The 26,769-nt window shown below is 44.7% G+C and overlaps 1 protein-coding gene across 1 annotated transcript in view; it reads right to left on the reverse strand.

Annotated features, from left to right (window-relative positions):
- nars2 (asparaginyl-tRNA synthetase 2, mitochondrial) overlaps window positions 1-13,547 on the reverse strand; it is an 88,799-nt gene extending 75,252 nt beyond the window's left edge. Inside the window, exon 1 of the mRNA XM_041198528.1 lies at window positions 13,322-13,547. Within this exon, the coding sequence (XP_041054462.1) occupies window positions 13,322-13,495 (174 nt within the window). The 5' untranslated portion in view covers window positions 13,496-13,547. The remainder of the gene's footprint in view (window positions 1-13,321) is intronic.
- Window positions 13,548-26,769: the final 13,222 nt, after the last annotated feature.

A 26,769-nucleotide genomic window follows, 5' to 3' on the forward strand; every position in this document is an offset into this window, starting at 1 on the left:
TTCTTTGAAAATCCTTAAAACCTACCTCTGACAAACCATTGGGTCACCTGCCCCAATATCACATGTGGCTTGATGTCATATTTTGTTTTATAATGCTTCTGAAATGCCTTGGGACATTATGCTGAAGGCACTACATAAATACAGGTATTTTTTGTATTAATTCATGGGACGTGAGCATTGCTGGCAAGGATGCACATCCATAAATGCCCTCGTAAAGTAGTGGGGAGCTGCCTTCTTAGCTGCTGCAGTCCTCGTGGTGTAGTTATGCCCGCAGTGCTGTTAGGGAGTGAATTCCTAGTATTTTTTACACAGGAACAATGAAGGAATAGGGATATAGTTCCAAGTCAGAATGGTGTGTGGCTTGAAGGGAACTTACAGATGGTGGTGTTCCCATGCATCTGCTGCCCTTGTCCTTCTAACTGGTAGAGGTCATGAATTTAGAAAGTGCTGTCGAAGGGGGTTTGGCAAGTGGCTGCCGTGCATATTGTAGATGGTACACACTGCTGCCACTGTGCATTGGTGATGAATATATACAATAATGGATGGGGGTGCCAATCATGCTACTTTGTCCTGGATGGTGTCAAGCTTCTTGACGTTTTTGGAGGCGCATTCATCCAGGCAAGTGGTGAGTATTCCATCATACTCCTGACTTTTGCCTTGTAGATGGTGGTCAGGCTTTGCACAATCAGGACAGGAGTTACTACAGAATTCATTAGCTAGCCCATCTAGCTCTTGTAGCCAAAGTATTTATATGGCTGGTCCATTTAAGTTTTAGGGCAATGGTAAGCCCCTAGGGCGTTGATGGTGGGGGATTCAGCAATGATAATCCCCTTAAACATCAAGATGAGATGGTCAAATTCTCTTGTTGAAGATGGTCTTTTTCGGCACTTGTGTGGTGTGAATATCATTTGCCATTTTCAGCCTAATCCTGAACGTTGCCCAGGTCTTGCTGTATGTGGGCATGTACTACTTCAGTATCTGAGGAATTGCAAATAATTCTGAACCCTGTGCAATCAACTGCAAACAATCCCACTTCTGATCTAATGCTGGAGAGAAGGTCACTGATGAAGCAGCTGAAGACTGAGAGTAGAATGACGGGGTGGTAACTGGCCGGATTGGTTTCATCCTGCTTTTTGGGGACAGGACATGCCTGGGCAATTTTCCACATTGTCAGGTAGATGCCAGTGTGATAGCTTTACTGAAACAATTTGGCTAGGGGTGCAGCTAGTTCTGGAGTATTTTTCTTCAGTACAATGACCAGCATGTTGTCAGGGCCCATAGCCTTTGCTGTATTAAGTGACTTTGGCCTTTTCTAGATATCATGTGGAGTGAATCAAATTGGCTGAAGACCAGCATCCATGATTCTGGGGACCTGGGATAGATTATTCACTTGGCACTTCTGACTGAAGACGGTTGCAAGTGCTTCAGCCTTGTCTTTTGCATTACCATGCTGGGTGTCTTGTCACAGAGAATGGGAATGTTTGGGAAGCCTTCTCCTCTGATTAGTTGTTTAATTGTCCCCATCATTCATGACTGCACATGGCAGGACTGCAGAGCTTTGATCTGATTCGTTGGTTGTGGGATCATTTGGCTCCGTCTATCATATGCTGCTTCTGTTTGGCATGCATGCAAGTCCTCTGTACTATCTTCACAGGGTTTGCACTTCAATTTTTGTTATGCTTGGTGCTGTTTCTGGCAGGCTCTCCTGCACTCATCATTGAACCAGACTGATCCCTGGCTAGATGGCAATGATAGTGAGGGATATGGCAGGCCACGAGGTTACAGTTTGTGGTTGAATACAATTCTGCTGCTTCTGATGGCCCACAGGGCTTCATGGATGCCTAGTTTTGAGCTGTTAGATCTACTCTGAATCTATTCCACTTAACACAGTAGTGCCACACAACTCGACTGATTCAATGATTATCCAAATAGTTACAACACAGAAAGATGTCAGTCAGCCTGTCGTGTCCACGCTGGCTCTAAGAGCTCTCAGCTAGTCCCACTCAGCTGCTTCACCCCCGCAACCGCTCCCCCCCATAGCCCTACAATTTCTTTCTCCTCAGAATTATCCAATTCCCTTTTGAAAGCCACGATTGAAAATGCCTCCACCAAACGCTCAGGCTGTGCATTCTAGATCCTAAGCACTCATTGCATAAAGAAAGATTTTTCTCATGTAGTCATTACTTCTTTTGCCAATCATCTCAAATTGGTGTCCTCTGGTTGCCGATCCTATTGTCAATGAGAACTGTTTCTCCCTCTGCCTAAATCCCTCATGATTTTGAGCACACATCAAATGCACTCTCAGAGATAAAAACAAAAAACTGCGGATGCTGGAAATCCAAAACAAAAACAGAAACAGAAATACCTGGAAAAACTCAGCAGGTCTGGCAGCATTGGCGGAGAAGAATACAGTTGATGTTTCGAGTCCTCATGACCCTTCAACAGAACTAAGTAAAAATAGGAAAGGGGTGAAATATAAGCTGGATGGGGGAGGGGGGGGGGTTTGTTGGGACAAGCAGTCAGTGATAGGTGGAGATAACCAAAAGCTGTCACAGACAAAAGAACAAAGAGGTGTTGAAGGTGGTGATATTATCTAAAGGAATGTGCTAATTAAAAGTATAAGACAAAACAGATAAGGTACAGATAGCTCTAGTGGGGGTGGCGGAATACTAAAAGGTAGAAATAAACAATGGTGGAAATACATTTAAAATAATGGAAATAGGTGGGAAAAGAAAAATCTATATAAATTATTGGAAAAAACAAAAAGGAGGGTGAAGAAATGGGAAGGGGGTGGGGATGTAGGAGAGAGTTCAAGATCTAAAATTGTTGAACTCAATATTCAGTCCGGAAGGCTGTAAAGTGCTTAGTCAGAAGATGAGGTGCTGTTCCTCTAGTTTGCATTGAGCTTCACTGGAACAATGCAGCAAGCCAAGGACAGATATGTGGGCAAGAGAGCAGGGTGGAGTATTAAAATGGCAAGCGACAGGGAGGTCTGGGTCATGCTTGCGGACAGACCGAAGGTATTCTGCAAAGCGTTCACCCAGCCTGCGTTTGGTCTCTCCAATGTAGAGGAAACCGCATTGGGAACAACGAATGCAGTAGACTAAGTTGAGGGAAATGCAAGTGAAATGCTGCTTCACTTGAAAGGAGTGTTTGGGCCATTGGATGTTGAGGAGAGAGGAAGTGAATGGGCAGGTGTTGCATCTTCTGCATTTGCATGGGGAGGTGCCGTGAGAAGAGGGGTAGGGGGTGATGGAGGAGTGGACCAGGGTGTCACGGAGGGAACGATCCCTTTGGAATGCCACCGGGGGGGTGAACGGAAGATGTGTTTGGTGGTGGCATCATGCTGGAGTTGGCGGAAATGGCGGAGGATGATCATTTGAATGCGGAGGCTGGTGGGGTGATAAGTGAGGACAAGGGGGACCCGATCATGTTTCTGAGCGGTTGGAGAAGGCGTGAGGGCGGATGCGCAGGAGGCGGGCCAGACACAGTTGAGGGCTCTGTCAACGACCGTGGGTGGAAAACCTTGGTTAAGGAAGAAGGAGGACATGTCAGAGGAACTGTTTTTGAAAATAGCATCATCACAACAGATGCTGAGAGAATGGGATGGAGTTCTTACAGGAAGCGGGGTGTCAAGGTAGCTGTGGGAGTCGGTAGGCTTGTAATGGACATTGGTGGACAGTCTATCACCAGAAATTGAGACAGAGAGGTCAAGGAAGGAAAGGGAAGTGTCAGAGGGGTGGAGATTGGAAGCAAAATTAATAAATTTTTCCAGGTCCCGACGAGAGCATGAAGCAGCACCGAAGTAATCATTGATATACCGGAGAAAGAGTTGTGGGAGGGGGCCGGAGTAGGACTGGAACAAGGAATGTTCCACATACCCCATAAAGAGACAGGCATAGCTGGGGCCCATGCGGGTACCCATAGTCACACCTTTTATTTGGAGGAAGTGAGAGGAGAAATTGTTTAGTGTGAGAACAATTCAGCCAGACAGAGGAGAGTAGTGGTGGATGGGGATTGTTCAGGCCTCTGTTTGAGGAAGAAGCAGAGAGCCCTCAGACCATCCTGGTGGGGGATGGAGGTGTAGAGGGATTGGACGTCCATGGTGAAGAGGAGGCGGTTGGGGCCAGGGAACTGGAAATTGTTGATGTGACGTAAGGTGTCAGAGGAATCACAGATGTACGTGGGAAGGGACTGGACAAGGGGAGAGAGAAGGGAATCAAGATAGTGAGAAACGAGTTCCGTGGGGCAGGAACAGGTCAACACGATCGGTCTGCCAGGACAGTCCTGTTTGTGGATTTTGATATCACCACCTTCGACACCTCTTTGTTCTTTTGTCTGTGACAGCTTTTGGTTATCTCCACCTATCACTGACTGCTTGTCCCAACAACCCTTCCCACTTAAACCAGCTTATATTTCACCCCTTTCTTAAATTTACTTAGTTCTGTTGAAGGGTCATGAGGACTCGAAACATCAACTGTACTCTTCTCTGCCGATGCTGCCAGACCTGCTGAGTTTTTCCAGGTATTTGTTTCTGAAATGCACTCAGCTTTTTTTCAGTCCCATTATTTCCTCCCATTATTTCTTTATTAATACTAACTTGTTAAAGTTCCTCATATTCACTAGATGCTTGACAACTCAGGAATGGTATTTTACAAGATTTTCCAGAACCACTATGGAAATTAAACCTATATAAGATATCTTCAATAATTTTCGTATAAGCCTGGGATAACCCTGCAACTATGCCAACACCTTGCTATTAATTTTATTATTGCTTGAAAAAAGATTACATAAATATATAACAGGTAGTTTTAACCCTCATGTGTTGTGATACTTAAGAGTAAACATTTATTGGATTAAGAATGTGATATTTGGGAGAAGAAAAATTCATTACTGCAAAGTCTCTCCAAACTAAGCAATTGAGAAAGCCAATGAAAGATCATTGGCCTGAAACTTTAACTCTGCTTCTCTCTCGCTCTACAGGTGCTGCCAGACCTGAGTATTTCCAGCACTGTTATTTCAGATTTTCAAACGTATTTTGCTTTTGTAAGTCAATGAAGTGCTTGTGGAGCAATCAGTGCTGCAATATAGGAAACTTAGCAACCAATTTATACCAGGTTGCTCCTACAAAACTACAATGAGATGACAACCAGATAATTGTGTTTAAATGTTGCTTGAGGGATAAATATTGACCAGGCCAAATTGGAGGTTGGTGGTGGTGGCCGGGGGGGGGGGGGGGGGGGGGGGGGGAAGGAAAGTATAAGAATTCCTTGCTTTTATAAATAGTGTCATGGCATCTTTTCCCCAAGTAGTCAGATGGGGGCTTGGTTTAATGACTCAGTGATAGATGGCACTCTGATGCAAATAAAACAGCTAAATCTTAAAGCCTTTTCTCCCACAGATAGTGGCAAAGCTATTATGGAATTAGATTTTTCTCTGGGTTCATGCAGTTTAATAGCACAAAGCACAAGCAAATTTCCTGCTGCTTGCCCAAGCAGGGGTACTCATTAAAAGTTTCGCTTGCAAGGTTATGTGGAGCTGAATGGACAGAATCCCACCCTTAATGACTGCTTTTGAAATGGATGGAGACTATCACAGGATTGAAACAATATTTCTAATTAATAAACCCATAGTCCTAGTCAGCACTGACTGCAATATGTTGGCCAAATTTGGTCACAAGCTTGACATGCTGATGATCTTTCATACTACCCTCCAACCCCGGACAGAGTTGAGGTATTTGATTGGGCGTAGTAATTTAACCTCACTGTGCTAGATGGCGGATTAAAACAGAGTATATTTTGTAAGCCAATGGTCTCAGTTCCCACCCAACAAGAGATGCAAAGAAGTGTGCTTTCTTTCTCTTTCTGTTCCTTCTCCACACAGTCCTGACAGCAAGTGTACAACATGCTCAGAAATTCATGGAATGAAAACTGGAAGAACCAAGCATAAAATATTCCTGTATACATCCTACACAATGTAACTAATGATTCCAGTACAATGCACATCAGTCATCAACACCTTTCAGTAGATCAAGACATTTGCCAACTCTTAGGGTACAAACTTAAATACAAGCAAAAGGATACATTCTTCACACAGGACATTTCTATGGAGATTGTGGTGTCTGCTGATCCATTACAATTCCAGTATCTGGGCTATCCTGTGCGCTCAGTTTTCTGCTCCTTTGCTGGGAATTTTTCAGTGTTGAATATCTCTGATCTAATCCTACTGGTTTTCATCCTGGTCTGGATTCTGCTCCAATGGTGCCAAATCATCTTTGATCCATTTATCCCTCCATTGGCATATTGGTCCTGCCTGTGTAAACTACAAATTACCAAATCCATTGCTCATATCCACTGGAACCCCACCTCATGCCATTCTCATTCTCTATTTTCCATTTTCCACAGGAAAACCTCCAAATATGCCCAATGATACTCTTCCCCTCAAATAGCTCCTGGCTTCTGACATAGGACATTAGTTTGCTGATTCTTTAGGCGGACTTCACATCATCCAATAATTACCTTCATCCCACCACAACACATCCAACTACATCCATAAACTCTCTTATTGTCTCCTCACTATCCCTATTTTCTACTTACAGTTGGGGAATCTATCCTAATCTTTGATATATCTAACATAAATTTCCACTATTATCCGTGTACAGGTTTTGGCTGTCACTCTGAACCTCAGCCTATTATTTCCATCTCCTTTTCTGCATCTCCCACCATCTTTTTACACCTCCTGGCACCTTCCTCCTATTTTCTCCACTTGCTGTAACCCAATAATGTCGCTCTTTTTTCCCCAAAAAATCCTTACCCGAACCCTTCATTATTCTTCAACCTAAGTCTTGAATCCCTTAGAGAAGCTAGTTTCCCTCTGTTCTCAATCAATCATTCTCTGAAGGACCATTGAGACGCGCGTGGTTGCCTTAAGAGCAACAATCCCAACCGCCTCATTGTTCTCACACTGACCTCCTGCCCAGTACACCTGCTAAAATAAACCTCATTTCCCCGCATTCCTTCCATTGCTAATTGCTTGGGCTCTTCCAGCAGATTAACAATCACCATCACTCTCTGCGCCTCCCTCCAGAATGACCATTTGCTTGCAAATAAAGCCCCTGCCATCCACGATTTTATTGTAGATCACTGAATCAGCATTGATGGTTCTGATGCAAACAGACAACATTACTTTTTTTTAAATCATTCATGGGATATGGCCAGCATTTATTGCCCATCCCCAACTGCGTATTTCAGAGGGCATTGCTGTGTGTCTGGAGTCACATGTAGGCCTGACCAGGTAAGGACAGATTTCCTTTACATTAGTGAACCAGATGGGGTTTTACTACAATTGACAATGGTCTCATGGTCATCATCAGAATTTTAATTCCAGATTTTCATTGAAGTCAAATTTCACCATCTGGCGTGGTGGGATTCGAACCAGGCTCCCAAGGTCATTACCCTGGGTCTCTGGAATATTAGTTAGTGACAATACCACTAAGCCTCTCCACCTGGCTATACTTTGCACCACTTGCTGTCCCACTCTTATTGGTGGCCTGGTTCTCATCAACCAATGCCTCCTTTCTTTTGTCTGTTCGCCTCCTTTGAGCACCTTAATTTGTTCCACCCCTTGCCTCCCCTTTAAAACTGATCTCTCCTGCCCCACAAAGCATCATTCTGATTTCTCAACAAGGTTTCCTCCTTCGCCTTTTGCACAGAATGACTCCTCATCTTCAGAAACGTCAACCTCCATATGAACTTACCCTCTCTCCTTTAAGTTCACTGTCTTTGGTCCTTCTTTGATCTCTCCCTTCAAATAAATTCTATCAATGTTAACAGCTACTCGTTTAATCTTGCCATCTCACATGCCGCTCCATTTGCAACATCTCAATCACTGACAAGATCATCGCTGATCTCTTCCTTACATTTCTCATTGGACATTTTCCCCTTCCTAGCCCCAACTCTTTCTCCATTCATCTCCGGAAATAAAACTCCCCAGTGAAACCCTTATTCTATTTCACCCTGATTGTTCACCCAATATAACCTGCACCTTTCTGTCAAGTCCAAGGGAGCATAAATGTTAATGTATTTGATACAAACCGGGTTCAGCCATTCATCATCAAATATTGCTGGAGCAGATCAAATACAACTAGGCTCTGCTCCCTTCTGCCAAAAGGGCATACTAATCTAGGATTATTTTGGAATGCAAAGATAACAGCCGGAAGACTCACCTGAAATTGGGCCTTGGGTTTCATTTCAATAAGTGCAATGGTCTGACAAATGTTATAACTACAAAGGGGGAAGAGGAGGACAATGGGAAGGGAGCTAGTGCAAGCTGTTCCTCCCAGTTATATCTGAAGGCTGACTTGCTAAAAAATACATCTTTGCTGGGTTCCTTGCTGTCTTTTAAACCACTGAGTAGGCTGCATGTGGAACCTGTATTCCAGAATCGACTTCAATGCTTTGGACAGATTAATTTCTGGCATAAGTCCTCAAACAGGCTCAATTTCTCTAAGCAAGGGACCAAATATCCATTTCAAGCAGGCAGCAGGAAGGTCAGGCAGAAGGAAGCAGCATTTACCAATATAGTGGCGTCCCCAATGCAGAGGTAGATGGCCACTGCACCAGAAATTGGATCCTTTTTATCCTGATCTCTCTCTGAAAAAAGATGCAAGAAGAACAAATTTCTCCCCGATAGACCTTAAATTCTTAGTCTTGGAAAGGACCGCTCTTGGCAGAAGAACTATTTGATGAATTTTCACCATTTTAGATAATTTACGGCACTGGAACAGAAAATACAAAGCACAGGTGATAGCCTTTACATTCGCAATAAAATTATTGGATTATTGAACTGTATCAGCAATCTTTTAACCAGAAACTTTTCAGTCAGGTCACAACTAATGGTCAATGGGAGCTCCCCTTTTCCCAACTTGGGATTCCTATTAACATTTCTTCCCAACTATGTAACTACAGCATGCTTTTTACATCCACTCCAAAATCCTTCCTTACCATCCTAAGGCCTCTTATTTTTAAGAATATAATATAAAAATACAAATGACCTGATGTGCCTTTACATACACAATTATTCTGTGAGTTACAAGAAGACTCGGCATGTAATATTATCGGCAGTTAAAAGCACTACTTCAGGTAAGAAACTCTTCTCCACAGTAAGTATCAACTCTTTCGAGTACAAACCCATTTTCCATCTGTTTCGGATGAAGTTACATTGTTTCATAGTTTGCCATTGTGAGATTTGAACTCTTGATTGATATTTTGATGATGTAACAGATGTTGTGTAACTCTTTTGAGTACAAACACATTTCCATCTGTTTTTCAGATGAAGTTACATTGTTTCATAGTTTACCAGTGTGAGATTTGAACTCTTGATTTTAGGATTATAAACCCAGTACCATAACCACTTGGCTATTTAGGCCAAGCACAGTAAGTATCAACATGCGCACATCAAGTGAGGATCATTAGTGATAATCTCTAAAAAGAGGCCAGCTGCAGCCACTACCACATACATCCTGGTTAACTCGGCAGACTGCAGATTCAGCCTAACAACTTTCCAATTCAGTCACTGACCCTTAACTCACATTACCATTTTATTGGTTAGGGATCCACATTTTAGCCTGGCAAATAACAAGGGCTCTATACAGTAAGTTTTTAACCAGCTTTCACATTTCCTTAAAAAATCCACCTCAAGAAATTTGTTTTACTTACAATTTTTGATGTTTCATTACCGACATATAAAAAAAATTCAAATTTCACCTGATCTTGAACTCCAAATGTTACTTCTGACTTTCCCAAAAATCTGCACTTTCTTTTGCTGTCCTGAATTTAAGTTTCCTTCCAAAATTTAAGCTTTAGTGCTGAGATACAGGTATAGAGCTAAATGCAGCAGGCAGGCGATATTGAATGACTCTGGCCAAGCTGCAGCTATAACTGATAACATAGATTACTTGCGTGATCTTAAACTGATGTTTAACTTTCTATGTTCTTAAAGACAACTGGACAATCCAAATTTCCTCTCCCTCCCAGAACCATGAGAGGGTCCCCCGTGTCCTTATCACCCCACCAGCCTCCAGATTCAAAGGATCATCCTCCGCCATTTCCGCCAACTCCAGCATGATGCCACCACCAAACACATCTTCCCTTCACCCCCCACCCCCCCACCCTCTGCAGCATTCCGCAGGGATCGTTCCCTCCGGGACACCCTGGTCCACTCCTCCATCACCCCCTACACTTCAACCCCCTCCCACGGCACCTTCCCATGCAACCGCAGAAGGTGCAACACCTGCCCCCTTACTTCCCCTCTCCTCACCGTCCAAGGGCCCAAACACTCCTTTCAAGTGAAGCAGCATTTCACTTGCACTTCCCTCTACATTGGAGAGGCCAAACGCAGACTGGGTGACCGCTTTGCAGAACACCTTCGGTCTGTCCACAAGCATTACCCAGACCTCCCTGTCGCTTGCCATTTCAACGCTCCATCCTGCTCTCATGCCCACATGTCCGTCCTTGGCCTGCTCAATTGTTCCAGTGAAGCTCAATGCAAACTGGAGGACAGCGCTTCATCTTCCGACTAGGCACTTTATAGCCTTCCGGACTGAATATTGAGTTCAACAATTTTAGATCATGAACTCTCTACTCCATCCCCACGCACTTTCCGATTCTCCCCTCTTTTTTTCCAATAATTTATATAGATTTTTCTTTTACCACCTATTTCCATTATTTTTAAATGTACTTCCATCCATTGTTTTATCGCTACCTTTTAGCATTTTTCGATTCCTTCACCCCATCCCACCCCCACTGGGGCTATCTGTACCTTGCTTGTCCTGCTTTCTACCCTTAATTAGCACGTTCCTTAGATATCATCACCTTCAACACGTCTTTGTCCTTTTGTCTGTGACATCTTTTGACTATCTCCACCTATCACTGGCTCTCTATCCAGCTCTACTTGTTCCCCCCCCCTAGCTTAAACCAGCTTACATTTCACCTCTCTTCTATTTTTACTTAGTTCCGTTGAAGGGTCATTCGGACTCGAAACATTAACTGTGTTCCTCTCCGCAGATGCTGCCAGACCTGCTGAGTTTTTCCAGGGTACACGTCAACTCTGATTGGTCAAGTCTTTGTCCTGGGGAATGAACCAAGGAATGATTGTTCCCCAAGTCCTGAAAAGTGCTCAGTCTACCTCAGATTACCCTGTAAGGGTAAAGGTGTCTCAAAAATCTGAGCAATGCTGAAGTTCACCGTTGCATGCTGTTACTATGCAGTTGCAACACAAACGGTACTCTCCATCAACAGGATGCTATCATCAAGTGAAAAAAATTGTTCTTCTTATCACACAAATGAGCAAAATAAAAGCAAAATACTGCAGATGCTGGAAATCTGAAACAAGAACAAAAATTGCTGGAAAAACTCAGTGGGTTGAATTTTACAAGTTGGCAAGTGGGAGCGAGGCCCGCTCGCCGATGCGTAAAATGACGTGCGGTGACGTCGGGGGGATTTCCCGACATCACTGTACCCAATTTAAATTTTCAGGAAGGTGGGAACGCAGCAAAATCAGTTGCGCGCCTGCCGACCTATCAATGGGCGATCAAGGCCATTGGCAGGATCAATTAAGCAATTAAAGGACCTGCCCGTCCAATCGTAAGGTTGGTGGGCAGGCCAGGAGCCCTGGTGGCAACTCGAAAAAACATGAAACCTCATCCACGTAAAATGGCTCTGCGCCTCCGATTAGGGGCGCCGATCGGAAGCGCGCCCATATGCGCCTACCCATCAACTTCCCCCGGGGTGGGGGGATTCAGCCCAGCAGGTCTGACAGCATCTGTGGAGAGAAAGGCAGAGTTAACGTTTTGAGTCCGTATGACTCTTCTTCAGAACTGAAGAGAAGTAGAAATAAGGTGAAATATATATGTTTAAGGGGGGGGGGGGGGGGGTGGGACAGGTGAAGCTGGATAAAAGGAGAGATTGCAAAAGATGTAATAAACAAAAGTCACTATTAGCACCTCCTTTAGCCAATAGCATCACCATCAACACCCCTTCGACCTTCTGTTTGATATCTTTTGCAATCTCTCCTTTGCCTCCATCTATCACTGTCCCACTCCCCTTAAACAGTATAGATTTCACCACATTTCTACTTCTCTTCAGTTCTGAAGAAGTCATATGGACTCGAAACGTTAACACTGTCTTTCTCTCCACAGATGCTATCAGATCTGCTGAGTTTTTCCAGCAATTTTTGTTTTTGACACAAATGAGCAACGTGGTATGTGAATTTCTGTGCCAGTTTGATGCCAGTTATATAGGCTGTACATCTCAATGTCTGATGGATCGCATCAAACAGCACATCCCTTCTGCAGTTCACAACAGGCAAAGCATTGACCCGTATCCAACCAGCCCATGTTTGCAAAACTCAAAACAGTGTCTAACATTAGATATGATTCTGCGATTGAACAACACCTGCTAAAAAATCCTGATTACACTGAAAACCAATTCTTTGCACAATTTAAGATTGTCATTCGGGCTTGCAGTACGGCTCACTTACACGTGCTAGAGGCCACATATCTTCACACAATGGGCCCTGTCCTTTGCAGACAAAAGGAACATGTACACACATTGCACCTTTTCAACTAAACAAAACCTTACTCAATCATTGTATATCTACTCAGCAATCTTGTGCTTCAAGTGAAGGCTCATCTTTGAACAGTTCATCAATAACCTGCACCTTTTACAGCCCAACAAAAAAACTAAACTATTTTTCTTGGACCTTATTCACTGTACATGCACTTTCATGATACAAAGAGGAGACTGGGAGGCTGGAAAGTTCTGTTAGTGGACAGCTTGAGAATACAGTATTGGGTTTTCCCACATCTTGCAACATATCTCCCTTTTGGCAACTTGGCTCTTGCACTTACTTCCATCTCAATGCCTCACATTTTTTTTCTGTTTTAATCCTAATGCATTAAACTTCTAACCCTCCTCTGTTCCAAACTTTTCCCTCTGGTCCCTAACTCCTGTTCCTGTGTCCTCCATCCCCTTCTGCAAATGTTGCCTTTCAATTTCAGAATATAGTGCCTTGACTTTCTCTTTCAACCGATTCTGAACTATTCTTAACGTCTTCATTTTCCACACTTGTCTTTTGTCCTTGTCTAGCAGCTACTTTACCAAACGATTCAGCGCCAGAAGACACCAATCATAAACGCCCTGAAACGAGAAGCTAATTGATTTTAGGTGTGAAAGGACACAGGGGTCCTCACCAGCTGCTGAAGACAGCCTCTTCCGAGGCCATGGCCCGGCCACCCTCTCTATAGCCTGGAGCCGGTGGTTACCTGTACCCGGACCTCCTGCTCCCAGGTCACCGCCCCTAACAGGGCGTCAACCACCTTCAGTCTGGAGTCACTGCTGCAACCATTGAACAAACACAGACTCTCTCCTCTCCGCCGGCTAACAGAAGCATTTCGGGGCAAAGGCAACCCCAACAAACAGCTACTCCTCCTCCACATCAGCTTTGGTCTCCGGAACAGCCACTCAGCCCGACCCCCCTCTCAATGCGCATGCGTCTGACCGCCGGGCGGCGCGTGCGCAGACACGTCCCTTCTCTCAGGGTGTGGAGGGTACCGCCTCCTCCCCGAGTGACAATCACCAGCTGCTCAACATGTGGAAGCTGAGCAGGAATTCGGATCAATCCCAGGACACTGCTGTGAGCAACCTGAAAAAGTACTTTTGAACACTTTTTCTTATTAATTTAAAATAAAGTGCAGATCAGATAATCATACGTATGGAAGGAGGTCATTCTGCCCTGTTGTCTGTGCCGGCCAGCGAAGAGTTATCCAACCGAATCCCTTTCCTACATTTGATCCATCGCCTTGTAGGTTATGGCACCTCAGACGGATGTCCAAAGATTTTTTAAACGTGATGACGGTTCTTGCCTTTTACCATACAGCTTGCAGTGAGTTCCATACTCCCACCTTCTGGGTAGGGTGGGCGGACATCCAGTTTTATACTGGATAATTTGGTTTACAGCCATTCTGATCAATGTCCAGTATTGGACGGCTTTATGTCCGGTATTTTTAGAACACTTACCTCGGTGAAGCACCGGAAGGGGTCTGTGCTCATTCCATTCCATATCTACAGCCTCAAAATGACTGCGACTGGGCAAAACTGGTTAGTTTATTTCCCACCTCCTCCACACCACCGCCCCCCCCCCTCCCCCAATTGTCTCTCAAACCAGGATGAATCTCCATGCATAATGATGTTGCCTATGTCAAGAAGCTATTAATGTATATGATATTATTGGAAAATATTTTTCTTTTAAAATAGAGGTTTAGCCTGTGGGTGCATCTTAATTGGATTAAAGCCGGTTAGTCTGGATGCTTTGATGTGTACTAGTTTTGATACGTAAGAGAGATAGAGTGCATTTGCATTTTTTGAATAGAGCATTCAAGAAGTGGGGTGAAAACTACCACCTAGCTAGCAGATACCAAGCAAATGTTTATATTACTAATAAAATTGGCTCTATGAAAGGGATTTTATTGTCAAAAGGTGGAGTTCAAAGAGGCTGGTGATATAATGAGAACTTACATTCAATGGACTATGTTAGGTATAACTTCAGCAGTTTTGTGTGTGTAGAGCAGAGGCAATGTGAGATCAAAAGCAACTGCAAGCCTCCAATTGTCTCCACAGAAACCAAAATGAAAAGAACCTTATTTTGAATTTGTAAGGTGAAAATGCTTTGCCTGGTGTCTGGTTAAGTCTATGGGTTGTTGTTGCCTTAATGGAGATTAGTTTGGGAATTTGTTAAAAGTTATGATCGTAGTAATTTGTAGCCATGTGTATATATTTAACTTGTGTAAATTAATAAAATGTTTCATTTAGCTTAATACAAAACCTCTCAAGAACTGGCGATATGATTCCTGAATTTAGAGTTGTGTCTCAAACATAACACTTCAAATTATAGGTTAATTCAGTTGTTTAATGTTTCCCCTGGGATTTTGTTTTATAACTCAGCTTTACCAAACTGCTGTCTCATGACACCCAATACATGATGACATAATCCCCCATACATTGCAGCGGCATCTGGTCTCAGTGGCCTCGAGCAATGCCCTCCCTACCTCTGGGTAAAAAACATTCTCTCAACTCCCCTCTAATCCTGCTACCAATTACTTTAAATCTATCCTGCCTGGTTATTGACCTCCATGTAAATGGAAACAGCTCCTTCCCATCACTCAATCTGAGCCTCTCATAATCTTATACACCTCAATTAAATCGACCTTGAGCCTCTGTTTTGAAGAAAATAACCCCAGCCTACCAAGAAGTAACATAATGCAGATGCTGGAAATTTGAAATAAAAGCAGAAAATGCATGAAAAACTCAGCAATTCTGGTAGCATCTATGGAGAGAGAACAGACTTAGTGTTTCAGGTATATGGCCTTCCATCAGAACTGGGAAAAGTTAGAAATGTAATAGGTTTTAAGTAGGTGCAATGAGGGAAGGTTGAAAAAGAAAAAAAAAGGGAACCTCTGTGATAATGTACATTAAGGGCCAGAATTCCCATGGAGTGGTAACCACCGTTGGCTTGCTACTCCTCTCATTTTTACTTACCCAGGTTGGCAGCTACACATTTCTGACCCAGACTTCTGCCCCAGAACTTGTGAGAAATGTAAAGCGCAGCATCTTCAGAGTCCTTTCTGTGCAGGGTAGCAAGTTTGGGAGGTGTGAAGCCATGCCACCTTGCTACTGCACTTGCTGCCGTAAATCTGTAAGATTAAAGGTCTCAGTCACTTTGAGTAGCCAGGGAGAAGGTAAGTGGGTGAAGGGTTAGGATGGGGGCTAGGGGGGGCTGGTGACGGTCAGGGAGGGGTGTTAGGTGCTTGGAGGGGGTCAGGGATAGTCAGAGCGCCAGGAGGATATTTGGGGCTGGGCATGGTGTGGTGGGGGGTAGCCAGGATATTAGGATGGTAGTTTTGGGAAGTAGTCGGAGGGGGTAGTTGGGAGTGTAGTCAGAGGAAATTGATCGGGTGGGTGAGCAATAGTCTGGGGATCAGGTGTGTAGCTGGGGGAGGATAAGGGTTTAGTTGGAGGGTTGGGAGTATAGTCAGGAGGGGCAAAGATAGTGGGGTGGGGGTTGGGACTGTAGTCAAGAGAGTGGGGAGTTAGTTGGGGGGGTAGGGAGTGTAATCAGGAGGTGGGGGGGGTAGTAGAGGGGCTGGGGGTGTAGATGGGCTAGATGTGGTGGGGGGGGGGGAGCGTTGAATCCGATGCTGTTTGGGGATCATTAGCATAGTTACCCAGGAGTTAGAAGTGGTTTTAATCCTTCCAACTTTTCCTGAGTAGCTGTTCCGCTAAAAGAGTTGGAACCATCCAAAGTTTCCGATTTAAATCTGAGTATCGGATGGTTGCAGCCGCAGTATAATTGCCCATTGGAAGTTTAAACTGTGCAGTCCTTGAGTGGGAACTTCTTGGGTTGGGTTGGGTTGGGTTGGGTTGGGTGGGTGGGCTCCCCGGTGCATCTTTATTCCACACCCCCCCCCCCCACCCCCCCCGCCCCCGCCCTGCAAAATGAAAAGTTCTGGGTCTAAATGACAAAGGAGTTGGTGCAGGCCCAAAGGGAATGGTAATGGGACAAGCAAAGAGACAAATGATATGTCCAGAGGAGGTATGAATGGTAGAATTATGAACAGCAAAAACAGGAGAAAACAAGATTAAGACTGAAACATGCAAAGAAAACAAAACAAAATGGCCCTAGAGGTTATAGCCTGAACTTGTAGTCCAGGAGGCTGCAAAGTGCCTATTTGAAAGATGAGATGTTGTTCCTCAAGCTTATGTTAAGCTTCATTGGAATTTTGCAGTTGGCCAAGGACAGAGAGGTTAGTTTGAGAACAAGGTAGAGAATTAACCTGGCAGGCCACCATAAGCTCCATGTGGACCTTCAGCATGGCAGGCCACCACGCTTGTGAACTGAACAAAGATGTTCCGCAAAGCGTCATCCACTCTGCATTTGTTCTCCCCGACGTAGGGCAGGCTGCATTGTGAGCAGTGAATATTCTACATCACAGTCCCACCATTCACGACTTCCTCTTTTGCGAATTTGTTTACCATGCAAAAGTCTTTGTAAACCAGTTCCAACTGGTTCATTAATTTCTTTTGGGAAGGAAACCTGCCATCGTTACCTGGTTTAGCCTACATGTGACTCAAGACCCACAACAATCTTAATTGTCTTAATTGTCTTCTGAAATGGCCAAGCAAGCCACTCAGTTCAAGGACAATTAGTGATGGGCCCCAAATGCTGGCCTTGCCTACATCCAATGAAAGAATTAAAAAAATTTTTTTTTTGATGGCCTATCCTCAGAAATAGTGCCAGAGAAGTCAAGGAAGTGAAAGGAAATGTCAGAGATAGACCTTGTGAAGGTGAGGAGGGTGGAAATTGGAAGTAAATTTGATAATGTTTTTCAGTTCAGTGCAAGAGCAGGAAGTGACACCTATCATCAATGTACCAGGAAAGTTGTTGAGGGAGTGTGCCTGAGTAGAACTAGAATAAGAAAAGTTACACACAGCCCACAAAAAGTCAGGCATAACTAAAACTCATGTGAGTACCCATAGCAACACCTTTTATTTGGAGGAGGTTAGATGAATTAAAAGAGAAGTTGTTTAATGTGAGAACAAGTTCAGCAAGGCGGGGAGAGTGTGGTGGGGAATGGGAACTGGTTGGGATTCTGTTAAACAAAGAAGTGGAGAGCCCTAAGACTAACCTGGTGAAGAAGACACTGTTAGGGACAGGAAATTGGAAACTTAAAGTGATGGAGACAACAGAAGAGTCATGGATGTAGCTGGGGAGTGACTAGACAATGGGGGAAAAAATTCATAATGGGAAGAAATCAGTAGAATGGAACAGAAACAATGGACTGAAACAATGTGATTACCAGAGCAATCCTGACTGTGTATCTTGGGAAGGAGTTGGGCTGTTCGGTCTTGGAGAATTATGAAGTTGCAAACTGCAGAGGGAGAATCTCTAGTGGAGATGAGGTCTTGGAAACAACTGCATCTAAGTGACGTTCACCTGACGACCTGCACTTCACCTGTGACTTTAAGGTTTGATTGCCTACCCTGCATTGCACAGCACTCGTGGCACCTTGGACCCCAAACAAGGCTTTGCAGGCAGCACCATATTGCTTTCAGGAGGCTTTCAAAAGCAAGGCTCAAAGTAGCAGACCAGCGGTAAGGTGGGGGTAGGTTGTAATATGCTGTAGAGCGAAGGCTTGAATGCAGGGGGGAAGACAAGACTGAGGTAAGAGAAGGGACTGCAGGACAAGGGCTTGACTGAGGGAGTGGGAGGAGACTGGTGAAGGTTGCACTCTGACACATTACTGGAGTGGGGGTGCAGGGTGGAAGCATCCTCTGGGCCAGAATGGGGAAGTGTCTCTTACAGAAGGACATAAGTGAGTTGGGGCCAGAATGGGTGGATCGTGGAGTCAAGAAGCGCTTCAGTTTACATTGCTGAGCTTGCAAAGACTATCCTTGTCCCAGTCCAGGGAGGGTGAGGGCACGTCAGTCCAGTATCAGTCATGCCCAGTATATTGTGCGCAGGGCACTGTTGTAACATCACATGCATCGTTCTGGGGTTGTTGTGGCATAATATTGGGCCACAGATGGCACATTCACAGTTCGGGGAGGCATCTGCAGCCTATAGATGGGGAGGGGCACTCGAAGGTCTCGTGAGGGGTGGGGGTCTCTCTATGTCACTGTGCAATAGGTCTCAAGATGGGGAGGGGGAAGGTCCATATGGGCATATGCACATCCATCTCAAATGATTCAGGGGGTCACACAGGGATACCCACCACAATTACAATGGGATTAAGGATAACAAGGGGAGGATGAGAGTTAATGGAGGGAGGGAAACCTGAACATTATGCTACTGCAGGATGATGGGAGGGATTTCCACAGTCACACAAGTTGGTCTGGTAGTGAAACCTCAGCTCCATCATCTTGCAACCTGAAGCCATTAGTAAAAAGTTAAATTGAGAAAGAATTCTGGGAGGGTGGACTCTTAGGGCCTCGAGGAGGAGAGCTGCACTGCACTTGGGGGCTGATTAAAGGGACACCCAACTGAACTGTGTATTACCAAATGGGGAGAGATGCACAGCTGAGAAACGTTAGGAGCCTTTCAATGACTATGTAGGGAATCAGGAGAGTTAAGCAATAAAGCACATACATGTGAGACGAACCTCAAATCCTGCCACCAATCAATCTCCTTGTAATAAACTTCGTTCCAAGCTTGGAAATTCCCCAGGGCAATAATGAAGTCAGGAGCAAGTGGGTGGCCATACAAGCTGCAGATTCTTGTTAAAAGCAGGAGCTCAGAATCTTGGTGCTGGCAGGCTCACAGATAGAAACCCTCAGCCTCCCTGAAATAATCTCACTCCCTCACTAAACATTTGCCCTCACCTGTATTCCAAAGAGTATAGTCTTATAAGCAGCACATCCAAGTGCCTGGCCAAGCAATCTCATTGCAGTCAGTCATGTAACATGGCTGGGGGGAAGTATAATGTGATTCTTGAAATAGACATTGTGCTGCCTAGGATTTCAGTGGCAAATAGGTGCCAACACTGGCACCAAGCCCTTGAACCCACAGTCACTCACTAGTCATCAACAGAAAAAGGACCTTTGGAGCCTGATGCTTACTTATGTCTTCTTCTCATTGGTACTGCAGAGGGGAGACCTTCAGGAAGATGGAAGCTGCATTTATTGCTGCTTGCATAATCTCATACAGGCCGGAGGGAAGGTGGAGAAGATCACAATTGCGGCCACAAGCTTGCAAAGATGAGCAAGAGGCAGCGGGGCCCCCTCCAGACGCAGAGGGTGAGACTCACAGAAATGTTGCGTGTAGGCGGCTCCCAAGACCGAGGGTTTACAGGACACGAGTGTCTTTTCTGGAGATGAACAAGGGACAGTGTCGCCATTGCCTCCACAGGTCCAGGGATCTGGTGATTCACATCTGCCACATTCTGCAGGAGTTGACACCGCTGGGAGTTGGAGGCCATCCATTGCCAGTGGTTCTGAAAGTCACCGCCACTCAACTTCTAAACGAGTGGCTCTTTCCAGGGCTCCACTGGGAACTTCTGTGGTATTTCTCAAGCTTCCACGCACAAGTGAATACAGGAGGTAACAAACGCCCTTTTTGCCAAGGCCCACAACTACGTGCACTTCTTTTGAGATCAAGCTAGCCAGGATGCCAGAGCACTGGGCTTTGTTGCTATTTCCAAATTCCCACAGGCGCAGGGTGCCATCGACTGCATTTGTGTCTACAAAAGCTCCTTCGCAACAGGAACTCAAATATATCAACAGGAAATGGTTCCACTCGTTCAATGTGCAGTTGGTCTGCGACCACAAGAAATAAATCATGCAGATTTGCGTGAGCTACCCGGGAAGCTGCCACAGCTCCTATATCTTGAGTAGATTGCAGATGCCGGACACCTTCAAGGGACCACACAGGATCCAGGGTTGGCTCATCAGTGACAAAGGATGTGGCTGATGATGCCCATGCAGCGGCCACTACATCCAACTGAGAGAAGGTACAATGATGCTCATACTGCTACCTGAACATTGGTCGAGCAGAGCATTGGCATCTTGAAGATGTGATTCTTCAACAGATCTGGAGCAACACACCAGTACACTCCCCAGAGGGTCTCACCAATCATTGTGACTTGCTGCATGCTGCACATGTTGGTGTTGCAAAGGGGGGAGGACTTGCCAGATGCCAACATGGAGGAGCTGCGCATCTTCTCTGATGAGGAGGACATCGAAAGGGATGAGGCCGAAGAAGATGAGGCTGCAGGGGAAGAGACCATAGCACAGGCCAGATGAGGCAGGCATACATGTGAGGCCGTCATAGTCATCAGATTCCACAAGGACAGAGATGAGTAGTATGTGTTCCCTTTCGGACCAGTGCCATCCATCAATGGCCAACATGAACACCAGCGATGCTATCCCTCTCATTTCAACTATCCACATCAATCTGAGAGTGAGTAGTTACACAATAGGCTCACCATAGTTTTGATTCTTTGAAAGATGATGAGGCCTCAGGAGCATGTGTTCTCGCTAAGATGAAGTGCTCACTGGAGGTGGGTGTCCCGGCATCAGAAGTCAGAAGGTACTGCCTCTTCAAGAGTCTCTCCAGGATCCTAGTTGCTACGGCAGTCTACAAGAGGCAGAAGCTGTGTTACAATACTCAGTGGGCTTGGAGCAGTGTGCCTTTAGTCTGACAAAGGCTTTTAAGGGGATCCATCTCCAGCAACAGAACAATGCATTCTTTGTAGCCTCAAAGGTGATGCTGATAGGTGTGCCAAGCCGTTTTGTTATGTCCTCGCTCCTAGTGCATTGCTGCACTCAACATTGTCTTCCCATCGAGCTAATGTATGCCACTGACTTTTCTCTGCCTGATTCATTTTCTGGGCAATAAGACCGCACCCACCCCCTGAGTCACAGGTGTTGATTGCCACCTTGAAGGGTTTACAGAAGTTAGGGGCAGCCAACGCTGGTTCATGAGTTAGAATTGCCTTCACCTTCTCAACAGCTGGCATTCTCCTGACCATATTACCATTGCCTTCTGTTGCAATAAGTTTGTTAGTGGTACAGCTATTGTGCTGAAGTTTGGCACAAAGTTATGATAGAAGCTGCACATTCCCAAAAATCGCATGATTTCATGTTTAGTTTTAGAGATAGGGAATTCCACCAAAGCCTGTTACTTAACTGCTCTTGGCAATAACTGTTCTCGCCCTAATACACGCCCTAGGTAGATTACTCGAGCTTTTGCAAACTCACTCTTGGCAAAGTTTATTACAAGATCTGCTGACTGTAATTATTTAAATAGGGCTCCTAATTGTTTTAAGTGATCTTTTCAACTGCTGCAGCAAATCAATGCATTGTTCAGGTGAACCACACAGTTAGGAACATTGGTTGCAACTTGATTCATTCGTCTTTGGAAAGTGGCTGGAGCATTTTTTAATCTGAATGGCATCACTTGGCATTGGTATAGCCCATTTGGCATGACAAAAGCCAATATCTCCTTAGCTCACCATTTTAAAGGTGCTTGCCAGTATTCTTTCAATAAATCTACCTTAGTGAGGACCATGGCATTGCCAACTCTGTCAATACAATCTTCTAAACCAGGGGCTGGATAAGAGTCTGTTTTGATTGCTGCGTTAACCTTTCTGTAAACTATACAGAATCTGGTTGACCCGCCAGGTTTAGGCACTTTACGAGAGAAATCCAACGCTTTGAGTTGATTCAGTTAAGCGACTTGTCCATGTGTTGGATCTCCGCTTCCAACTGAGCCTGTTTCTCTAGGCTTAAACAGTAAGGGTGCTGTCTTATAGGAGAAGATTTCGCTGTATCCACATTATGCGTGGCTAAAGTTGTACACTTTGATTTATTCCTACAGATTCCTTTAAACTTTTTAAGTAACCTCACTAGATCTTCTTGTTGTATTACCTCTAAGTATGAGAATATGGGGCAGGATCTTCTGGTCAGTGAGCAGGGGCGGGTTCCGCTCGCCGGCATGTAAAATGACACAGAGTGTCGTCGAGTGGAAATCCCGACGTCACCCCGCATCATTTTCATTTTCAGGTCGGCGGGGGCGTGGCCGAGTTGGCTGCACGCCCGCCAACATGTCAACAGCCTATTAAGGTCATTAGAAAACCAATTCAGCTCATTAATGGACCTCCCTGTCCAACCTTAAAGTCGGTGGGCAGGCCGGGAGCCCAGGTGGGCTTGTGAAAAAACATGAAACCTCATCCACTGGCGGGATGAGGTTTCATGAGGGTATTTAAATTTTAATGAAAGGTTTAAATAAAAGTTACGGACATGTCCCAACTCAAGTGACTGTGTCACATGAGGGGACATGGCAGGGAAATTTTTAAAACTCCTTTATTAAAAGTTGAAAACCTGAACCGATCTCTCTGAGGCAGCACTTAGCCTCAGGGAGATCTGTGCACTATTCTGCATGCATGCGCAAAGGAGCGCACTCCCGGCTGAGGGAATTCCGCCCCCCCCCAACCTGCATGGGGAGCTCATAGTGCTTCCTGGCGGGCATCATGCTGGGTGGGCCTTAATTGGCCCGCCCACATAAAATGGCGGTACACCCCTGACCAGTGGCGCCAATTGGGAACCCGCTCACTTGCGCCAGCTCCTGCTCTTTCCCCCCCCCAATTTGGGGGAGGGGGGGGGGGGAAATTTTGCCCATGGTGTCTAACTGTCCTAATATTTGAGAATTAGTTAATCAAATAGTAGGAGCTTCAATTGGTGAACTGTCTAAATCTCATTCTGCCTAACTCTCACTGTTTCCTTCATCCTCCACTTTCCATACTACTTCTTCTTATCCTCCTCCCTACGATGGTATTGTTTCAACATTTTGATGTGACACACCCATTTCTTTTTCTACGATTTGGGGTGTCTATCAAATAATTTACTTAACCAACCCTCTTAATTACCTTGTAGCGACCACCGAACTATGTTTCAGAGGTTCCCCCTGTAAAGGCAGTAACACTAACACTTCATCCCCTGGTTGAAATGCTTGTGTATCAGCTTGCTTATTTGCCATGAAGCTGCCTGCCAAACAGACCATTGGCCTAATCCTCTCCTTTTTAACCTTTATAAGCCCCTCATGAACTTTTTTTATTTCTGTGGGCCTGTCTTTGGCCCTTTTGACTTCAAATGGCTCTGAAGCTGAGTGCGGCACCTCTCTCACTGTCTCCTTCCTTGTCTTAGAACTCCCCAGTTCCCTGTTTAATTCTGCATAAAACATATCTACTAACCCAATTTCCAGGTCATTATCTTTGCCAGTTTTAAATTCCATCAGTCCTTCCTGGACCTCTTTTCCACAGACTTATCCTTGGTCTTTTTAAATTCAAAATGCTGTTTCTTAACTACTCCAACTCCTACAGGTTCTATTAGCTCCTTTTGGGCCCAAACACTCTGCAGCTCTCGGCACCTCTGCAGAATTTGGCTGCTTGTTCCCTGCCTCTTCGATTGCAAGCAGCCCTTGCCTAGCTACTCCAATCCTTATGAGCTCTATTGCCCCCTTTAAGGCCTCTGAACCTTTCTTGGTTCCCTGTATTACTATAGATTCCAATTGGCATCTCCCAGCCCTTTCTGCCATTAGTCATTGCTGAGGAGCAGGTTGACCATGTCTACAGACAAACTGGGGATTACTCCCATGGTCAGCAGTACTGATATAAGGTTGCTCTCCAGGTGCAGCCATATAAGGGGATGGGAATGTGCCCTCCGTTAATACCCTTCACCAACACCTTGGCATTTACTGCACTCTCTGGTAGTCCCCAGCAAAAGTGTTTGAATGGCTCTCGTACCTCTTAATAATTATTGGTTTAGCTATCTCATTCGAGCATAAGGGGTTACTTTCCCCCTTGACAAAATTCTTTATAACTCTCATGTACCTTAGTCACCTCCCCTGATCTCACAGCAGTGTTCACACTCGAACTCACAGTTGCAGTTAATGCTACAACTTGATCTGTTGTATTTTCAGTTGGGACTCCTTTTTCTGAATCATCCTTATGTATCTCAATAAGTCCCAATGGATTTTCCACATAACTTCCAGAAATTTGCCTGAATGTGTCCCACCTTGTTACAATGGAAACACTTAGGCCTTTGAATATCAACTCTACCCTCAGCACTTTCCTTTTCAGTCTGAATATGAGTTCCTGGTCTATTCCCAGCTGTCCCTTCTCTTCCCTGGCTACTTGTCTTCCTTTCGCCCTCCCACTTTCTATGCTTCATTGGTTTGTAGAGGTGATGGAAAAAGGGTTTGGATTTATGGACCAGCTGATAATCATCAGCAGGCCTCCACTGCCAGTCTAGCTGTTGTAACCTTCTTGTCTTTGACATGGTTCTACTTACTGGAGTGAATGAATTTTTAGGAGAATTATTCCCCTAAGTGCCTCTTATGTGGTACCTACCTTTAATACCTGAATCAAATGGTCAAAATTACTATGCTTTACCCTCTCAAATTCAGAATAGGTCTGCCCAGGCTGCTTCCTTATGTTTCAAAACTTATTCCTGTATGCTTCAGGGACCAATTCATATGCACTAAGAATAGCCCTTTTTACTGCATCATAATTCATAGCAACCTCTTCTGAAAGTGATGCATAAACTTCATGAGCTCTGCCCACTAACCTACTTTACAGGAGCAATATCCAGTTTTCTTTTGGCCCCTTCATTTGCCTAGCTACTTTCTCAAATGAAATGAAGAATGCATCTACACCCCTTTCCTCAAACCTTTCAAGGGTTTGTACAAATTTAAACATCTCTCTACTGGGCTCTGTGTTGGGGTTAGTTCTTTCATGCAGACCTTTCCTCAATATCTGAAGCCCCTTTTATAAATTCTAGCCTTTTAAGCTGGTATTCCCTTTCATTCCTTCTCTCATTCCTCCTAATTTCTCTCTCTGGAGGTCAAGTTTTCACATTTTCATTTCTTGTTCTCCCTTTACTCCAATTCAAGTTTTTTCCAGTTCCCTTTCATTTTCAAGTTCAAGCCTCTGCTTTTCTCTTTTCTCCTTCTGTCTCAAGCTGCTTCATTTGCAACTGACTTTGCCAACTCTAGCTGTGTTGCACCAATTTCAAGTGTCCTTCTTTTAATTCTAAATGCTGGGTAATTACTTTAATCATATCATCCTTATGAAATCCTGGTTTTATTTCTACCTTCAGTTTTTCTGCTAACTCTCCCAGTTTTAGATAAAAGCAAAATACTGCGAATGCTAGAAATTCAGTTCTGATGAAGAGTCATTCGGACTCGAAACGTTAACTCTGTCTTCCTGTCCACAGATGTTGTCAGACCTGAGTTTTTCCAGCAATTTTTGTTTTTGTCTCCCAGCTTTAGCTTTGGTCAAGGATTTCAAACAATCTGTTAGTCGATTGGTAGTACAGAACTTGAGTATTGCTGAAAGAAGAGACATGCCTAAGATTTTTGTCATGCACTCATCAGGACACCTCACAAGAATGTCAATATAAGGGGAAAACAACAATTTATACTGTATGTGAAGAGAGTGCTGATTGGTTGGCAAGTGGCGTTGCAATGGAGAATGCACCAGTGATGGTGACTACAGTTAACTGCCAAGCATTGTTTGAAATTTAAACCAGGCAGCTTGACCCTGATTGGTCAAGGCATTGCCCTGAGGAAAGAGTCAGTGAATAGCTGTCACTTGCTTTGTTTATCTGAAACAGGCATAATGTGTGTACATGTTCTTTCTGTCTGCAAAGAACAGGGCCATGCCTATTAATATATGTGGCTTCCAGTACATGCAAATGGACAGTTGGGCTCACAGTGTTGCACATTTGCATGTATTGGACTCACAGTATTGTTGTCTGAAGGGTCAGCTGGTGCAGGTTCCTCACTTGCGCCGCTGACCTCACTGTTGTCACATGAATGGTCTCGGTCCTCTCTGGTCAGCTCAATAGCCAGCTCCTCAAGTACATTTTATTTTGGCTATGCCACCACCAGTCTGGGACCTCTTCCCCCCCCAATTGTAGATGAGCTTGTCCTGCATAAAGACAGATGGAGAGAGTGTGAGCAGCACATATGCCAAGGCAGAGGATAAGGATGCCTATCTTGTGTGGGTGGTGAATGGAGCTATCCATGGGATGAGGACATGAGGTACACTGGTTATTGGTCCAGATGGAGATGTGAAGGTGTGTGAGAGAGTGAGTGGTGATGTCCTTGAGCTGGCAGCGTGTGAGATCTCTGTGGAAGTGTCATCCTGCAATGTCTGAT

Source organism: Carcharodon carcharias, chromosome 11 (assembly GCF_017639515.1).
Source record: "Carcharodon carcharias isolate sCarCar2 chromosome 11, sCarCar2.pri, whole genome shotgun sequence".
NCBI classification, from domain to species: Eukaryota; Metazoa; Chordata; class Chondrichthyes; order Lamniformes; family Lamnidae; genus Carcharodon; species Carcharodon carcharias.